The following is a 20021-nucleotide window of genomic DNA, read 5'->3' as shown; positions in this document are numbered from 1 at the left end:
CGCACACACACCATGAAGAGGCTGAGATTTATTGGTGAGGTCAAATCTGGTGATTACAGATGAATCTACATGACCCCCAGTTCTGGGTGTGAGGAAGAATTGTATAAGCGGCATTAGGAAGACGTGGGAGGGCGAAGGCAGGAAACAGCAGGGAGATGTGCAAACGGGTGACTAATATGGGATTTGCAGTACGTTGCCAAGCTTACATGCTGTACCTTTTTCCTCTCTTCTTCCTTGTTAGACAAGTGCATCAGCAAATTAAACTCCCATGTGTAGGTGAAGAGAGTTAAAGCTGGGACTGCATCTCTGCTGACACCTCCGCACATTCAACGTGAAGCAGGGAGAGAGAAGCACAGACACAGAGCGAGAATGAATAGAGAGAGAAGGACAGGGGGAGCGAGAGAGGGGCAGAGACGGTGAGAGAGAAGAGTGAAAGGGAGACAGAAGATATATTTGACCATGTGGGTGTGTGAAGCATCAAGGCATGCATCATAATTGTGGATTCTTCTCGGAGCAGCCGGACGTGTCACTGCAGCGGCAGGACATTACTGGTCTCTCAAAGTGTGTTATTTTGTACTTCAAAACAGTGGGAGCTGTGAGCACTGAGGGCGTCATTACAGACATTTTCAGAGGCAAAATGGAAACTGTTTTGTTTCTGCTGCCTAGAGGAATTCATTAGCTGGGATTACAGCGACACTTTGACAAGTTGAAGTGATGCAGACTGGAAAAGTATGACGCCTCTTCACCCTCAATAATCAGGATTCAAATCAAGAATATGTCTGAGGTGAGTCTGGAGTTTCAAGAATTCAAGAATTAAATTGTTTTAATGGTGTTTTAATGTTTTGTGTTATACTCAGCGTGTACGTGTGTCTTTGTGTACTCTCATGCATACAATGAGTATCATTTTCAAAGAGAGTGTCAGGCCTCACGTATTCACACTTAAAGGATTACACATTATTATAGTTACTAACAATAGTTACATTATGTCTGAGGGATGCAGAATTTTCAATAAGGATCATCACAAGTAAGTTGAAACAATGGGTGGGTATGAGTGTGTGTGTGTGTGTGTGTGTGTGTGTGTGTGTGTGTGTGTGTGTGTGTGTGTGTGTGCGTGTGTGTGTGTCATGTTGTGTGGAGCTGAATCTGTTTAAACAGTCACACTATGAGGACTTCTTATGAGCACAAAACAGCAGAACCCCAATGACATAAATAATACAATGTTAAACTATGGACATGTTTTATGGTTAGAGTCTGCAGGTAATGAATGTAGTGTCCTCTGAAGTCATTAAAACATGACTGTGTGTGCGTGCATGTGCGTGTGTGCATGTGTGATAGTGTGTGCGTAGTCGTGCGTTCCTCTGTGCTTTCGGGTCTGAAACTCGACTTCTCTAAAGCCCAGTATGCAATGTAGTCAGCCCACGCTGTTTCCCGTTCCCATGGAAACTATTGCCCAGTGCTAAAAGGAGTTGTGTTCTGTGACTACATGAGTGTGTGTTTGTGTGTGTATCTGAAAGAGGTAGAAACATTTAAATATGGATATATAGCTTATGTAATGTGATATATAATATGTAATGTTTGTTTTGTTGGCTGCTGTTTGAGCAGTATATCGTGCATCATGGAGACCCTGTACATTATTATAGTTAATGTAATTATATCTACATTCATCTCTCTGCCTTCCTCCTCTTTGGATCTTCTTCAACAATGTCACTCCTCTTGTTTATCTCTCTCTCGACATGTACCTCTCTTTATTTCCTTTAACCCTTTCTCTGTCTCTCATCACTGAATTTGTTTTTTTCTGTGTTTCTAAGATGGCCGTCAGCCTGATCATCATCTGCGTCCTATCACTGATTGGCTATGGTACATCCCACCCCTCTTCTCCTCCTCGGGGATGCAGTGAGGATGTGGACCCTCCGTACAGAGTGCTGTGTGACCTGGAGTCAGTCTGGGGTGTAGTTCTGGAGGCTGTGGCTTGCAGCGGTGGTGTCACTTCTTTGGTAATCGCTGTACTCCTGCTTGTTAAGCTGCGCTCTATTTCCGATGCTGCCAGGCGCTCTGGCATGGGGCCTCTTCTTCTGCTCCTTGGCACACTTCTCGGCCTTTTCTCCATCTCTCTGGCTTTCCTGGTGGGGAAGAACCAGGCGCTCTGTGTGGTCCGCAGGGCCTTCTGGGGGCCTCTATTTGCCCTCTGCTTCTCCAGTTTGCTCGTGCAGGGTGTGAGGCTCAGGAGGCTGGTGGCTGGCAAGACAAGCCCCTCAGGCAGCACCCTGGCAGCGCTTGGCCTGGCCTTGGCCTTGGTTCAGGGCATCATCTCTGCTGAATGGGTCCTGCTGACAGTTGTCAGGGAGGGTCACCCAGCCTGCGAATATCCACCTTTGGACTTTGCGCTGACATGCAGCTACACCCTAGGGCTGCTCCTCATAGCCATGGGGCTTTCTCTGGGGGTGGTGCTCTGTGGAGGAGAGTTTGGGGACGAAGGAGGTGGTGGAAGTGAAGAAGACAGAGAAGGAGAGAGTGAAAAACGGAGATGGAAGTGTAATGCTGTGTGGCTCTTCCTGTCCAGTCTGGCTTCAGCATTGCTGTGGGTGGCCTGGCTGGGGTTTTATCTTTACGGCAGCCAGGCGTTGAGAGGAAAGGGGAAAGGAGAAAGGTTTGGTGGTGGAGGGAAGAACGATCTCAAAGTGCTGGATGAGCCTGCGCTGGCGGTGGCCCTGGTTATTCAGGGATGGATCCTGCTGCTGTTCCATGCCATTCCAGAGGCGCACCTGTGTCTCCGAAATCCTCCACAGTCCAACACACAAGACTTCTTTAACACCAGTCACACGTCCCCTCCTCCACATTTTGGAGACGAGCTCCCTGCACGCTCTCACCGACCCTTCCCAGAAAACCAAGCCTTTTCTATGGAGGAGCACAGTGCAAGTAAGCCAAATGTGTGTGTGTGTGTGTGTGTGTGTGTGTGTGTGTGTGTGTGTGTGTGTGTGTGTGTGTGTGTGTGTGTGTGTGTGTATGCGAGAAGGATATATGTGTGTGTAAGAAAAAAGAAAGGTAAGGTATGAAAGGTTTGTCTTTGGTTAACTGGTTCATTTACAGTAATTTTCATTAGTGACCAGGGGTGTTGATCACATTCAAAATGTCCCTTCTCCTATTGAGAGTTTTAAGAGCAACTTTCACAGAGGGACTGAAAAAACTCCAGACCTAAGAAACAGTGACAGCATGCTTCATGAATTCATTTCTACAGTCAGTGATTGGTTGACAGGTCACTGGTCTGTGACAGTGAAGAGGAAAAAAAAAATTCACCATACACGTTTGACAGGAGTGTTAACAACTACCTAAGATTTTCTAAACCCTGACAGTCCCCTGTTAAAAACAAATTTTAAATCACTAGCTCCAGATTTGTATTTTGGTCTGCACTGAATTGCACACAATCATAAATATCAGCCTCTAAGACCCATGACTTATTCTGTGGGAAATCAACGAAAATGTGAAAAACACCATAAATCACAATATCAAACAAAGTGAAGCATTCCAGAGCCACACCAAAATTTGATGGGTTCTTCCTTGACCAATATCACATCCTTCCAGCAAGTTCTATGGTAATCCATCCATATGTTTTTGTGTGACCAGAAAAACTAACGCAGACAAAAGCATTAAGTCCTTGGTGCAGGTAAAGATTAAATGTAATTATGAATGAAAATTAAATTTTTATTTAATTGATTGGTATGAACATTGTGTCATGTCACATTTTATGAACTACATAAAAATACACCTTAACCAATGAAATCAACATCTTAACTTGAACTATATATAATACCCTACCACAAGTGCATTATAGGTTTCCTCACAGCAGAGTGTTGCTCACTTCTAGCCATTGTACACAATAAAAAATCCAATTAAACCTTATGAAATACATGATGATCAAACAGGCTTCTCCACAGGAGGATTTATGACTCATTTTGACGGCAGCTCTCTGTATTTATTATGAAGCCAAAAGCACAGATGAGGAGCTAAACTATGAGGAACTGGGACAAACAAAGAGTGGGGGAGGTGGCAGAAAGAAATCATAGAGTTTTCCAGGATAGCAGACTTCAGGAGGGTGACATTTGTACAGCTGACTGAGGAGGAGGCAATGATGGAGTCAGAGAGGAAAGTCATGTAACACAGTGTAAGCAGGGCATGGGAGGATTTACTTTTAGTTTGAAAGGATGATTTCTTATGGATTATGTGGTGTGAGCCAATTTCCAGCCTCCTTGTCTCTAAAAATCTCTGCAGTAGAGTTAGTGAGTAATGAGCTTTTGTTGGAATACTTGCCAGAGCCATGGAAAGAAAACACAGGATGTCAAAACTGGATTTTCCATTTTAAGGATCAGTGTGTAGGATTTATGGGGAATATTCTGGCAGAAATGGAATACAATGTCTGCAATTAGTGTTTAATCACCTCAAATCCAGAAGTATTGAGTTTTCGTCAGGAGCAGGTTCTGCAACTCCATCCCTAGATTCCATTAAATCCTACGCACTGCTCCTTTAAAACATGGAATCTTAATCTTAATCTTAAAGACTTCATTTTCTTCTTTTTTGGATTCAAGATACTAGTTTGTATATATATAGATATACGTTTTTGTGTGGTTTACAGTGGCTATAAAGTGTGCTAATGTTACTCATTGAGTCAGTCCACGGTCTGTATAACTCTTCCTCTTTTTGGTATCTCAAAGATACATATTTCTGTGGTTATATCATAAAAGAACAACAAGACGGTTTTACCTCATTACACGACCTGTTTGTTGTTTCCTGCTGGTGGTGCCACTTCATTCACTCCCAGCATGCTCAGCTGCTGATCAAGGCTTTGAATCATCTGATGGGAAATGAAAGGAAATTCAATGCCAATGCCAATATCTATGTAATCACATTCTTAACTCTGACCAATAAAAAATATATCTGTGCGTTTAGGGAAGTCTTGGGATTCTCACAGTGTTTCATTTCACAGATAGGACTCATAGTTTTTGAATTAGGTGCATTTGTTTGAAGACTGGTGCTAGAGCACAGAGCTCACTCTTCCCCATTGGATGTAATGTAAAGTTTAAAAAGAGATTTGGATGGAAAAAAAGACATTTCTAACTCGCTCTCACGGTCACATATCTTAACTCTAACCAATAAAAACGTGTACATTTGGTAAAGAGCCTAGATTTTCAATTAAATAACCCCCCCCCCCATAGTAACAGGATGTTATCAGGAAACCTGTAAAGAGCCTGGATTTTCAAAATAACTAAATTTTCTAGTTTTTTGTTTTTTTTTTCAAAATCAGCTGCATCTGAAAAAACTTGTCCCACTTGGCACTTCTGTTTTATCTCCACACACCCATTAACAAAGCTAACGGCGAGCACAATAAGTTAACAGGAGAGTCTGGAACATGTCAATCTACAGCTTTTAAGGCACAGTAACAATTAAAATCATCTTTGTTGCATTTAAAGAGTGTGGAAGGCCTCTGAGTTACCCAGCTGTGGGGCAAATCATACTTCAGTAGGATAATGTGTTATTGTCTTAGGAGCACAGCACATCTATCACAGTGAGTATTATACATGCTGGAATTATTATAATTTTGGAGATGGGAAACATTAAACTTGTGCGCTGTGTCTCGTTGGTCTGTCAGCTCTCCGGAGTGGAACTTACCACAGCAGCCAAGGGAGTGTACGTCCTGGCATAGCCTTCAGAGGTCACGTGTACCAACCCACTGAGATGGCTCTGGTCATGAATGGTGGCACGGTAAGTTGGGCAGAACTACTCACTTTGTGTGTGTCAACCTCTCTTAATTACTCAATAAACCTGACTCAATGGGCCTTTGTGTCTCTGTCTCCCTCTCTAGATGCCCACAGCCCCAATTAACTACACTGGACGCCGGTTATGGTAATATGGGACAAGGCTTGAAGAGGATATATCTGAGTCGCTCTTTGATTGAGGAATTTTATGTTGCCTGACAAGAAGATGGAAATATTAAAGACATCCCATATCACTCTAGAGTGGATTTGATGGGAGCTAAATATCTTTAATGTGTTTGTGTTTCTGCTCACGTGTATGAATTTGACATTTTAAAAACAAATTGTAATAGTATATGTGCTTAAATTTTCTTGATTGCCTTTTGATCAAATAACTTTTTACTCTCTGGACATGAAATCAAAGGGGAGGGAAGAGAAAGTGTTGTGGCTTCCATAGTTAAGGACATTTCATCACAAAGTGACTGCGTTTCAGGTGCAATATTTTGATCAGTTCAGATACAGTAATAGACACTGATGAGAGGTGTATAAATAGGGCTAATGTTTTCATGGATCAAAACTCAGTGTCCAGTGTGATATTGAAAGGGACTAACTGAATAAGACAGTGACAGAGTTATGATTACAGGAGGATTTGAATGTAGTTAAGTGAACATATTACTTGAGAAGTGCTAAACCAGCACTGTTACTTGTTACCTGCCTGATCATCGGGGATGCTTACTTTGTAAAAATGTCTTTCTCTTTTTGTTTGGCCTCAAGCTACACCTAAGAAAAAAACCCAGGACGTTTATGTAAATTTCCTGCATACGCCCACAAAGCTTGTTTGGCCTCAGTGTTTCACACTGGAAAACCCCAAAGGACTCATAGTGCTTCTCTCCTCCCTTCTATTCTCAGTGCTATGGGGCAGTTTGGTACATTTCACTGGGCGTATTGATAAATGTCATGTATTTAACAGCTAGTGCTGGTTTATGGGGGAATTTCAAGTGATTTGTAATGTTTAAGATGAATCTATAGGAAATCTAGTTTTTTTGTAAGCACATCATAACAAGCCATTTAATACTGCAATAGCTACTCTGGAGTATAGGAATTACTGCTGGAGATTGTGATTTTGCACTTTATCAGCGCTGATCTTGTCTGGGCATTGTGATATTTGAGATGCATGTGGAAGTACAGTTTAAAGGTCCTGTATTTTTGTCAGACTTAATGTATTTTGAGTGTTTTCTAAAATTTTGATATATATTTATACATATACTGTATATTGGAGAAAAAAGTTGCAAGCAGATTATTTACAGTTGACAAAACACTCCATTTAAAGATTCTACGATAACAAGTTTACATGCTGTAATGGTCAAAGTATGCATCATTTCTTTCATACCATAGATACTGCTGCAGTGCCTCTTTTCATACTCTGGCTGAAATGCTACATCTTAGCTTTTGGTCCACCTCCCAAAAAGCTCAGTCTGCTCTGATTGGTCAGGAGGCCAGCTCTTTTGAAATTGGTCAGCTGCTCATAGTGTGTCTCCATAGGCACCCTGATGCAGCAATGGCAACAATCATGTTGAGTCAAATTAGTAGGCAGATGAACGTGTTGCCTGTTACCTGGTAACACAGACACTTCCCTGTAAACAAGCCAGGAATGCAACCAAGGAATTTTAGGCTCTTGATCTAAGAGCTGATGATCTAAGATGATCTAAGTTTTCTGGCATAGAGAAGAATACCTTTGCCACTGACTTTGGCGACTGTAACTTAGCAGACACACTAAAGGAAAGGAACACTGGATTTAATGACAAAGGGTAAATCCTATCTGCAGAGGAAGGCCATGTGATAAATTTAAAGTTTGGTCAAATCTGCTAAATGGACCTTGAGTTTGGGATGTTTTTCCCTGAATTCATTAACACTAAGAGCATTCAGACACATATTCAATATTAATGGCAGCATCTGACATTTTTTGGGGGATTTAGTATCTCCTTTCATTTAATATCAAATACAGCGAAAACATGTCATCACTGTGACTTTACCTGCAAACGTTTCGTGTTTTTGATATTTGCAAAGTTTGGCTAAAAATCCCTGCATATTTGACTGGAGAGCTGCAGTTTCCATCTCTTGCGCAAGACAATTTATATGGTTACAATACAATTTGAAGAGCAGTCACCATGTTCATGTCGTGAGCATTCTTTCTCACTGTAACACTTAACTGAATAACCAAGTTGTCAACAACTTTGCTGTTGTGTACAGGCGTGTGCTCTGATATTGTAATTTGAAAATATTATCATCACATAATTTTATGTAAAAATCCTATAAAACTGAGTTTTAATTGTGTGAATATTCAAGTATGAAGAAGTACTGGTGTTACTTTTTTGAGATGCTCATATGATGATAGCACTGTCACTGTTTTCTGGCAGCATAATATGAATGTCTGTTATGTGATTTGCACAAAGTGGCTAATACATCGGTGCACTTCTTCTGTTAACAACTGTCTGGTCATTGAACTGATCTTCCTTCAGCCTCGTTTCCCTCATGGATCCACTTTTCTATAGGGAGTAACAGCTATTGAGTAGAGTAGAGGTTCTTTAGAAGAAAACACGAGCAAATAGAGAAAACACGGAGCTCCTCTTGGACAGCACATATTATTAAAAAAAATGCGATTCCATAATATAACACACACACACACACACAAAATGCAAAGTAAAAAAAATACATGTGTGATTTTCTATGGGGATGATCCTGGAAAAGAAGTCCAGGGGTCCCACATGAAACACACATACACAACCCTTCTTTTTAAAGATCCAGTGTGTAAGATTTAGGTGAAAGGGAACTATTGGCAGAAATTTAATGTAGAATAATCCTCATGATGTTTTCACTAGTTCGTTTCATCTAAATTGTATGAATTGTAGTTTTCTTTACCCCAGAAAAGGCCCTTTATATTTAAATAATTGTGCTATCCTTCATGACTTGTATGGATCTGCTGAGCAGGACCTGATGGGCCCCTTAAAGTCCTCCCATATGGAATTCAGATTTAATTAATTATTTAATTAATTATTATTACAATCTGGGTGCAAAACCACTGTTTATTTTAAATTTCATTACAGAAAACATAAAAACAATTCAGTATTTCTCTTTATAGAAAGTCGAATATATGCTCTTAAATGAAACCTTCCTCTCGTGCACAGCGCCGGAATTTGTTCTCGAGAGCGCGCTTGTTGCTACAGATACCGGGATCGTTGCTAAGAGTAACGACAGAGGAGGGAAATCTACTTCCGGGTCAAGAGAGTAAACGATTTTCCACGTGAGTTTCAGGGTGTACACAGTTAGTAACCCACTCGTTAAGTTTAAAGTTTCTAACACACTGTGTAGTTGTGATTAAAAAGGTCTCAGCGTTTGTGCTTTTGATTAGTTTGTCTTTTCATTGATTTTAACCGTTAGCTGCTGTTAGCTAGCTAGCATGCTTTAGCAAGCGAGTTCCATGAATGAACTGGTCCTGCTTGAATACTGTTGTTATTTTCCTGTTTGCTAACTTTGCTCTTCATCATTCGCGTATCTTAACATACCAGTCGATGATTTAGAGAGGCCGCCTGTGTGTATCCCGACATGTTGTGATTCGCGTGGAGCTGCTGCAGTGGGAGTGTGATCTGACTTGTGATCACTGGCTCTGCCATCACGCTCATTCGCAGAACACTGTTCATTTTATGGTTCAGTCGGATCAGGACGTCTGCACGCAGTTTCCAAGAGGTTACCATCGACCAGGTGCTGACTTCTTCACACGTCCCACTAGTTGTGTCACAGTGGACTTTGCATGAGCACTACAGGTCAATAGCCAGAGAAGTGCAGAAATATTCAGTCTGCAACACAAACCCAAGCAGCAGTGAATTATGAGGCATGCACAAGGCAGACACATCTGTAAACTCAGTCTCGGTTAAAACAACATCATTTAGTCTGCAGGAACACAAATGACATATGATTGATGATGATGATTATTTGCATACAGAGCAGGGAGATGTGAGAAGACACACTTTCCAGATGCATTTTCTTATTAGGTGTGAACAGTTGAATTTAGCGCTTCCACATGTGATTGGATCTCTCAGGATGGCTGTTACTCCCAGATCTGAACAGGGCCTTAGACGTAGATTCAATGCGCCTGGTTATTGAAGTTTAAAAGGTGTGATCTTGCAGTAACTGTTCTCCTCTCTCCAGAAAAGCCAGAGGTCTGTTGCTGTGGAGAGACAAATGGAAATGAAGACTGAGGGTGAAAGAAGTGAGACAAATCTTGTGAAGAAGAAGAAAAAGAAACAGAAGAAAGAACCAGCCTCGGGCCCTGAAAACTACACGGTCGAGGATGAGAGTCCAACAGAGGTGAAAAAAGAAAAGAAGAAAAACAAAAAAGTTGAGACAGTGGTTATAGAAGATGCCAGAGGTCCAGAACCCATGGAGACGGCAAAGGAAGGAGTCAAGAAGAAGAAGAAAAAAAAGAAGCAGCAGCAGGTAGATGATATGAACCATGTGGAAATTGCAAAGAGTTCAGAGAAAGAAGAAGTGGAAAAGAAAGAAAGAAAAGAGAAGAAAGTCAAGAAAAATACTGTGCAAAGTAAAGCTGAAAATGTAAAGATACAGAAAGAAGAAGAAGAACAGGCTGGAAAGGATGAAGAGCCAAAGACAGCTAAGAAAAGAAAAAACAATATATGGTCTGTAAACACAGAAGTGACTGAGCAGCAAATTAAAGAAAAGAAAAAGAAGAAAAAGAAAACCTCAGAGGAAGAAATGACTGTAGCTATGGATGAATTGACTACAACAAAAAAGACAGAAGTGGGGGAGAATGGACTGAATTTAGAAACCATAGCGGGAGGAACTGAGGGTGAGGAGGTAACAGTGAAGAAGAAGAAGAACAAGAACAAGGCCAAAAGTAAAGATGAAAATGGAGTCGAAACACCTGAGATCAAAAGGAGCAAAGCGAAAAAGACAGAAACAGACAGTATGCTGGACGAGAGTGGGGTTTTTATAGAGGAAGAGAAGACAGAGCCAAAGAAAAAAGGAAAAGGTAGAAAAGCTTCTGTGGAGGTCACCGAAGTAGAAGATACAGAGCCACAGAAAAAGAAGAGAAAAAGGGGAAGCTCAAAGGGAGAGGAAGAGCCGTCATTAATCAGATGTGAAGAAGATGAGGAGGGAGACGACACAACAAGCAAGAAAATCAAAAAGAAGAAGAGCTCTGCTGAGGTGACACAGGCCGAGAAAGATGTTGGAGTTGAAACTGGTGCGAAGAAGAAGAAGAAGAAAAAGATCAAAGAAGAGGTGCGTGCGTGTGTGTGTGTGTGAGTGAGATCAGGGGTCCGTGACACTCCCAGGTTTAACACGGGGTCTATAAAAGTCTTAGATATATGAAAATATAATGTACAGGTAGGACTTGTGTGTGATGTCTCCTCGTTCAGACCTGGTATTTACATCCGTCTTGAGTGATGCGATCAAGAGGTCACTTGATCACTCAGATCACATTTGGATGTGGTCTGGGGCGATTGTGGTGACTACTTTTCGCTGTGTAAAGCAAAGTGTCCTGGGCCACTTATGAAGGACCATCCAATCAGGGAACGTCTTCTGACCTGCAATGGTTTCACAATGAATGAAACATATTTCGTACATTATGATTTCTTGTTTTTTCAATGAGTTCATAGATCTGCACGCAGCGTATTGATTCATTTAGCTCCCGACTCCACTCTCTTTCGACACAAAAACACACACATACATTGTCATTAGTCATTTGTTTGTATATAGAGCTTGGAGCTGAGTCAAGTGGTCACAGGAGACACATTCAGGACGCTATAATAAAACTACAAACAAGACCTTTGGTCTGATTTGTCCTCTTGTTAATATACGGCCGTGGGTTTTTGTTTAGTTGATGTGGGTGGTATATATTGAAAAATTTAGCTTATCCTCATCTTACTAATTTACCTTATATTTAATTATGGGGACGTACTTGACATTTATTGATTTATTATGGTGTCCTGCTGAAACCTGCAGAAACTCTGTGTGCACATGAGGGAACAGTTTGTGTATGTGTTGCAGGAGTCCTCTCAGATGGACGTGGTGTTTCTGTCAGAGAAGAGTGGAAACACTGATGAAATCAACGTCACTCAGGTAAACGTCCAAAGGTTATTAAAATAAATCTTAATAATATAATCTCACCTGTAAGGCTCAACGGTTAACAAATTCCATCTTATTTTTTAATCCACTTAAGTTAAACCTCCTGAGTATAGTTTAATATTTAACAAAAATAAACAATTGTATTTTAATGGATATTTTTCTCCTCTTTTCTGCCGAACGCCACTGTACTTTGCATGAATTGTGCTTTGGTTTGTCACAGGAGAGAAGACAGGTGCTACAGATAGAGATTGACAAGGCCTCTCAACCTGAAAAACCAGCTAAACCATCGGTCAGTATTTGCATGAAATTCACAGTGAGATTTTCCTGTAAGCCTCTCCCTGGTGTTCTAGTTACATGGAATCTGGTACAACTAGAATTCAAATTACATCATTCTCAACACCACATTCCAGACCAGAGCAAAACATAGCAAACAACAGAGTCTGCGTTTTGCAAATAATAACCGTAACATTTCAGAAAACATGAATATTTTGGTATGTTGTTTGATGTGGGGTAAATAACTGTAACTTGCTCTTTCAGAATTCTGTGTCCAGATCCAGATGCCTGTCTGAGGTTCTCAGATGAGTCTGAGGTGTTTTGTGCTTTTGTTTGAAATGATCTGTGGTTCAGAATAAATACTGGCTTTTGGTCATTTATACCTTCTACCTGATGATCTGCATCAAACCGATCAGTTTTTATAACATTAGTTCCTGTATTATTGCTCCTTTCTTAAAATCAGGGGACTAACCCTAACCCTCAGACAGATTTTTGTATGAATAGACAATAGTGATGCAGCAGTGATATCCTGACTCTTAATTTCTGATCTTCAAAAAGTGCTGAGGACCTACATTTCCCATAATGCAACTCTTTATAATCTCTTATCAGGCTCCGACAACATCATCAGGTTTTGTTTTTTGCAGCTTAGTAATGCTCCTCTCAAGCCAGGGGGGTCCAGTACAACAGTTTTCAATGTTGTTATTATAGACTGGAAATAAAGCTGGATGACAGCTCCTAAAAGGGAAGTCTAAGGCCAAACTAAAAAGTCAAAGAACCCATTAAATAAATTAGATAAAATCAATAAAAAGATGGTTTCTGTCATTTATGGTAGATCTTACCACATTTTACTCTCAAGTTTGGTTTGAATTAGTTATTTGATGCTATGAAATCGGGTGTGAAACATGATTGACAGCTAAGATTGATTCACGATTGGTTTGTGTGTATATTGGTGAGACGTCACTACCGTAGTTCCATCCTCCAATCACGACAGACGAGATGGCAGCGTTCATTTCAGGAGGAAGTCTTTGTTTGTGCTACTCATATCAAGCTAAAGTTCATGTGTTAAGTTGGTGCAGCCCCTCTCAATGAACTTATGATTTTTAATCACTATGACAACTAGCGTCTAATCCCTAATGTTGGTGTTCCTCAGGGTTTGGGTCAGTGGAGCACAGCACGGTTCAATAGCTCTGACCAGCAGCAGAAGTTCCTCCGTCTGATGGGCGGCTTCAAAAAGGGCTTCCAGCCTGCTGCGGCGAGCGCTGACGGAGCAAATATGGCGATGGGGAAAGACGCACAGCAGCAACTGCAACAAGGGCTTCTGGGAGAGTTTGAGCGTGCTCACTCACGCAGAATGGACTTCAATAACAGAGGGGCCGGGCTTGGGTTTACTGCACCGTCCAATAAGAAGTTCTCTATTGACATCAGTGCAAGTCGATCAACTCGCTTTGATGATTAATTTAAGTGTGATCGAAAGTGTTTTGTTTTTTTTTGTGCATGTTTTTGCACTTTTATTTGTGGATTCGTACAGTTTGTCTGCTCAGGTCGACTGGAGAACCTTTTAACTTGTGTAGATGTGATTATCAGACAAATGCCATTTGTACATACTGTATGTTAAACATCCTCCTGCTTGAGGAGCTACAATCTACATGACATAAGAACCAGTTTTAGTTTAATGCAATTTCAAATCAGTCTGGGATGGTGACAAATGTCATTCTTGAAATTATATATTTTATATTTTAGATGTTCTAACTTGACAATTTATTCTAATAATGGAAGGAGTAACTACAATCTGCAGATGACTCGTTGATTTACATTAATAGCATTTACTTCCACAGGAGGTGGCAATATTCAATCATGTGTAGGGAGAAAATGCTTGTTTTTGTCAGTTGAGGTGATTGTCTGGTTGGTTGAGTAGATGTGAGCAGCTGTTTACAAACGACAGAGGAAACTAGAAAAAAAATCATTTCAAAATGAGTGCACAATAACATCACTTCTGTATTAAAAAGAAACTTTCATTGTTTCCGATGGTCATTTTATTCCAATTTTGCACAAGACATCTGTAAAGCGAAGAGAGAATAAAGAAAAATACACTTTACATCAGAGATAAAATGGAAACATTTCTCTTTGCAGAATGGTTCAGTTTCAATTATGTGCTGAAAAAGAAAAATATTTGACTCATATGTTGTACTTCAGTATTCCGTGCATGGTAGCTGTGTCAGTTTGAACATTAGGCTCTACATCATTCACTTTCCCTTTAAAACTGCTGTGTGGACATTACTCCACATGTTGTAACTGGAAAAGCTGAGGTTTATGAAAAAAAAAATTAGCCTCAGGAGACGAAGACATCTTCATAGAAAAGATATTTAAGAAAATCAAGTCAGCCACACATGCAGAAAGAGCTTCAGAGTGCAGTGCAGATCCTCCTGGTTTCAGACCAAATGCAGCCACTGCCCTTTATATAGACACCTCTGGTTAGAGTATGTACTTTAACCTCTGCCTTCAGGTGTAATCTGATTCTTGCCCCAACCAAGTCTTACAGTTACCAAGCAACACAGTTCATCTTTTAAATGACCTGATCTAAATACTTAATCTCAACAGTGGCCAGTTAGAAAAGTTTGGCAGTTTGTTTTGATGCTGCTTCAGTGTTTACAAGCTGGTACAATTAACTGATGACACAACGTGCACTGGGAAAGCTGTTATAAAAAAAAATAACACTTAAGAAAGACACCAGAAGTAGTCACCAGGTTGCACGTCGTCCAGTCTCTCAGAAAACGTCTGAAACAGTTGAGAGGCTACTTGACAACAGTGACTGAAGTAGGGAGGGGGGGAAGCTGTGTGTTCCTTGTGGAAGAGAGAAGTTTCAGGGCTTTCACGCCTGTAAGTACTCCGGCTGCACTCGTGCCACTTTGCGGAACTCTTTGGTGTGTGTCCGCGGGCACTGCATCTCGCACCAGCTGATGGGAACCATCTGGGCACCTGGGCAACAAAAGAAAATATGACAGAAATGTGATAAAATAGTACACATGCATGTTGTATTCATTAAAAAAAGGGGGGTAAAATAGCAAAAATAAATGAAGATTTTCTCTGAGGTTGTGCATTTCACCTGGTCGTGTCTTTTTCACATTGTTGTATTTATTATTTAATGCTTGGATCACTACATCTGAACTCATTTGTAGTCAAAGTACTTGAAAAACAGCTCTTACAATGAAAATGGTCAAATGAAAACAGCCATCTGCAGAATACTAACCATTTTCTCTTTGGCTACAATGACATTTACTCTTGCACCACCTTGTGTTCGAACAGGATACTACAGTATTTGCTTTTAAAGATCCCATAATTTACACCTTTTTATTACGTTTATACAGACCTTTGAGTTCCCTTAAAATATGTGTCTGAAGTTTCTTCCTTAAAACACCACTCAGATGCTGCATTTAGGCTTGTCTGAAAACCCAGAAGCAAAGGTTTTTATATCAAATATCAAGTGTTACCTGCTTCACTGTGTGCCACCACGACTCCCAGCTCATTCTCAGCAGTTGTCAACAGGTAGTTCGACTGAACGTCGCCCAAAGAAATCTGACATCACATGTTCAGGGTCAAAATCAAATGAAAATGTATGTACATATATCCAAACCAAAGACGATGAAGCAGACCTATCATTATAAGAGGTGACAGCGTTCTTTGAATTCACTTAGTCACAAATCGCAGAGACAGCAAGTTGGATTTAAAACTAATTTGAAAATGTGCATCAGTCATGAAACCACAGTTATAAAAACCAAAACACTTCCAGAAATCAGTTTATGTGACTGAAGGATACCACTTTTGCCAGGACGATGTCACCAGGTCTGAAGCTTTTGTATGTCTCCACCTTTAAAAGTAAAGAGAAGGATTTACACCAAGCTTCTCATTTCACTTTCAGGAATAAACTGGAGCTGCTGAGACACCCATTCATTCAAACCCACCTTGTCCTTCTCTGTTGCACGCACATCTTCTTTTCTGCAGAATCAGAGAGAGTGAGCTTTTTGGCATAAGCCAGTCCAACACTTTTAGGTTTTAGTCATAACTATTAGTGAGGTCCAGACACAACACAGTTAACACGAATCGAGAACACGCTGACTAGCTGCCACAGCTGTCAACACCAACCCAAGTTTAATGCAAAGAATATAGAGCACAACATTGTTATTATTCTACAAATATACTAAACAATCTCACCCTTAAAGTAATAAGACCATACACCACTGCTGCTCTATGGAATCACTTTTAGGTTACGTACCTGATAGTCCCTCTGAAGCGATCCTTCAGTGGCGTGGAGCCCACATAGAGGATCTGGACCTTGGCGAACCTGGGGTTGATGCTGGTCACCTGTGCGATCAAATGCAAATGTTCAAGACAAACCACCTCTCTGAAAATCGAGATCCATATCTTAACTGTGCTAAATCCCCCTAACAGATCAAACAATCCGATTCCACTGCATACCTTACAGGTGACTATTGCTCCTACATCTGGCAGCAGTAGTGCTTCTGTTTCCCTCACAACTGAGATCACGGGTAACTAGAGGACAAAATAAATCACATGCATTAATGTAAACCAGTCACACAAAACCCTGTACGGTTTTCATTACTGCAGCTCAAACAGCCTCAAACGGCTCAAAATATGGATCATATTTCATCAAAGGCTCCGAACAAACCCTTTTCTCTTCTGTCACATTCACAAAGGTTGTGTAATAACTTTACAAAGGCACTCCCATATCCCATGCATGACTGCTTCTGCAGCTTTCACCACTTCTCTGCAGCCCACACCAGCCACACCCCTCACCTCCTCTCCCTCGTTTTTCCTGAGCACGTAGCCTGCTAGTGAGGAGTATATGTAGCCGTGCCGCAAATATACTCCTGTGCCTGGAAAACAGTCTTCTACACTGCATAGTTTGTCACCTGAGAACAAAGAAGAAGAGGAAGACAGGTGGTGTCAGTAGAGGAGACACTACACCAAAGCACCTTTCAAACAGGTTAGTGCAGTTCAAAGTACTTCACAACGACTGATGAGTAAATACAAGAAAAGTCAATAAAAGGGAATAAAAACATAAAAATAATATAAACAGACAGGTAAATAGTATTTACAACATAGATGCAATAAAAGAAGTGAACTAGCGAGACACTCAGTAGAGTGCATACCTCTGCCAATCAGTGTCCTAAAATTCAATCAAACTGCACCAAATTTCACAAACTCATAAAATCAGTCCCCTGAATATGTCTGATTTTTTCATAAAGATCCATGATCTGTTCTCACAATGTTATGGAAAGTGGAAAAAATAATTCCTGTAACTGCCCCCTGATCTGGAGCTGCTCCAAGATTTATTGGATTCTTCCTTGTCTCATGCTACATCCTTTCACCAAGATCAGTCGCAGTCCCTCCAGTATTTTTGTTTAATACTGCTGACTAACAAATAATATCTTTTGTCAGGTACATTTTCAACATACAAGGAATGTAATTTTGGGGTTTGGTGCACAACAGACATGAAACAAAGAAAAAAATGGTGAGCGATAAAGCAAATTATAAAGCCGGTCCTGTTAATACCAGGACAGGAACTGGTGGAGAGTGTTGCCAAATTGAAAATATGTATATTATAAATATAAATATTATAAACCATATTATAAACTATATACTAGTTGTGTTGTAGGTGAACCATTTTTGCCAACATCAACTTAAGAATAACTTACATTTTTATAGCTCCATTCAAGGGACAAGGGGACGCTAAATATATTTAAGAGAGGACAAATAGGGACATACAATAATACATGAGGAACAACTCATATTTAAAGGAGATTGAGAGACTATTATATCTTTATACGCATCTTCATAACCCCATACTGACTGTCTTTGCACTACTATGCCATTTGCACACTTATATCAAACAGAAAAAACTTCTGCTGCTACTACGGACTGTCTTTGCACTATCACAACTCATGGTATATCACCATATTATATTTTATTATAAAACTTTGCTGCTACCTCATACATTTGCACTAAGAACTGTCATTTTTATTTATTGTCTACTTTAGTGTTAGGATATGTCTGTCTTTATTTGCTGTCTGTGCATTTTACTGTTACTTTTGTAAGGAAATGTCTTGTCTTGACCGTGGGATAGTTAGGAACGCAATTTCAATTCCTTTGTTTGTCTGGTATATGTGAAGAAATTGACAATAAAGCTGACTTTGACTTATTTTAGACCATCATCAGCTGACTAAAATGATCGTGAGGATTTATCTCAGGATCTGTGTGGACTGCCACCACAGAGGAACCCCTGGATGTGTCTGTGTGTACAGTCACTTTCATTATCATTAGAGATGCTGACAGGTTTGTCTTCCCCACTTGGCACATTTGGATCAAGAGCAAAAACTGTCCGGACCCACACAAAAACACGTGTGAATGCTGCAGTGGGTAACATTTGTGTTTACATTTACTTTTACTATCAGCAGCAGCAGCACAATGACACAAGAGGTGTGTGAAAACAAGTGAGAGCAGGAATGCTGCGGTCCTGCCTCAGGGGGTGGGCAGGGCTGCTGAATGAAACCTGCCGTGGAAAGTAAAAGTAGAATCCTTCATAGTAAACCAATATTAAACGTGAAGTAATATCCCAGAAACACACTCTATATCCCCCCCCACCCCTCCACGTGCGACTACACAGAAGTTAAACAGGGACGTTCGAGCCGCTTGAAGCTAAAGCTCCTCTCACACATGGCAGCTGGAAACGATTCAAGTGGTTTAAACCGCAGTAGAATTCAGTTTAACTCAGCTCCACCACAACACAGCGACGACCACCAGCGGCCAGCACGAGCAGAGAATACCCAGAGTGTCTACGGCGAGGTGGAAGAACATCCTGTGTGCTGCTAATGCTAAAGTTCGGGGAGCTCACCTGGAACACACAGCTTCATGGGCGACATGTTTTCGAGAAGAACAGAGTGTCCGCTGATTGGCTGAGGCGTAGGGCTCGAGTAGATCCTGATTGGCTGTTCCCACGCGGAGAGGAAAAGAGGACGGCTCGGTCCGCCATGTTGGGTGAGGCAGAGACGAGGTCACATGGTACACAACGTTTAACTCCGTACTTTTATTTTGTTTGGATTTATTCGTTGCTATTTATGAATGTACTTTATTTCTGGGGTTTTCTTTTCTTTTTTATATTTGTCTAAATATCGCCCTTTCATCTGTTTGAATATATTTATATTTTGATGTGTATTTTAATTAAAAAAGAACAATCAAAAATATGTTACGTATAACTCCAATTTTGTTATATTCTATTTTGTTTCATTTTTTACTTATTTTATTTGTTTTAATTTGTTTATTTATTTGTCTGAATAGCCCCTTTTCCTATGTTTAACAATATTTACACTGTCCTTGTTTATACATATATGACCTCTGCAGGTGCTTTGTATGTTTTTTCTGTATGTTTCAGTAAAAAAAAAAAAAAATCATGCTTGTATAACTCTATTTATTTTTCTTAAAGTTTAACTAAAGCTGTAGAGAAAGTACCCATAGTTTTTTTATAGGGGAATTTATTTCACAAATTGGCCTGGTATTTTGGGGGGAAATTAATATATCTTCCAATTTTTCTGCCATGTCAGTTTTATGCCAGCTGTTAGCACAATTGGTCAAGAAAGACCCATCTCGAGGAACATGTGGCCAATCAGTCAACATCTGCATTATGGCAGCAGCAGTCACATTTTGAAAATAAATGGTCAAAAAAAAAATACAAAAATAATCTTGGTATATTCTTAGCAGAAAACAATTGCACCCTTTTAGTATTTGCATATCTGGTTTACAACAATGTGACCTCTACAATACATTACTATGTGATACAGTATTGTA

At 40.3% G+C, this 20021-nt stretch overlaps 2 protein-coding genes across 6 annotated transcripts; one reads left to right on the top strand and one right to left on the bottom strand.

Moving 5' to 3' along the window:
- Positions 1-14181, top strand: LOC109642486 (G-protein coupled receptor family C group 5 member B-like). 5 transcript variants are annotated; one of them, XM_069530563.1, is made up of 5 exons: positions 1-784; positions 1809-2916; positions 5642-5754; positions 5855-9045; positions 9951-10656. In XM_069530563.1, the coding sequence occupies exons 1-4, from the start codon at positions 776-778 to the stop codon at positions 5897-5899; spliced, it is 1275 nt and encodes a 424-aa protein (XP_069386664.1). In that variant the 5' UTR covers positions 1-775; the 3' UTR covers positions 5900-9045; positions 9951-10656. The 5 variants fall into 5 exon arrangements, with proteins under 5 accessions (XP_069386664.1, XP_019962854.2, XP_019962857.2 ...); XM_020107295.2 differs by lacking the exons at positions 1-784; positions 1809-2916; positions 5642-5754 and adding exons at positions 11811-11882; positions 12109-12177; positions 13312-14181 and having other exon boundaries at positions 8912-9045; positions 9951-11042; XM_020107298.2 differs by lacking the exons at positions 1-784; positions 1809-2916; positions 5642-5754 and adding exons at positions 11811-11882; positions 12109-12177; positions 12426-12550 and having other exon boundaries at positions 8912-9045; positions 9951-11042.
- exosc1 (exosome component 1) lies at positions 14177-19219 on the bottom strand. Its single transcript, XM_069530582.1, has 8 exons — positions 19072-19219; positions 16974-17089; positions 16635-16709; positions 16432-16520; positions 16121-16154; positions 15976-16026; positions 15650-15734; positions 14177-15137 (listed from the first exon to the last, which is right to left on the bottom strand). The coding sequence occupies exons 1-8, from the start codon at positions 19097-19099 to the stop codon at positions 15031-15033; spliced, it is 585 nt and encodes a 194-aa protein (XP_069386683.1). The 5' UTR covers positions 19100-19219; the 3' UTR covers positions 14177-15030.
- Between the last annotated feature and the right edge of the window lie 802 nt (positions 19220-20021).

This window comes from Paralichthys olivaceus, chromosome 8, assembly GCF_024713975.1.
Source record: "Paralichthys olivaceus isolate ysfri-2021 chromosome 8, ASM2471397v2, whole genome shotgun sequence".
Taxonomy (NCBI): Eukaryota; Metazoa; Chordata; class Actinopteri; order Pleuronectiformes; family Paralichthyidae; genus Paralichthys; species Paralichthys olivaceus.
This window is presented reverse-complemented; position numbering and strand designations above follow the sequence as displayed.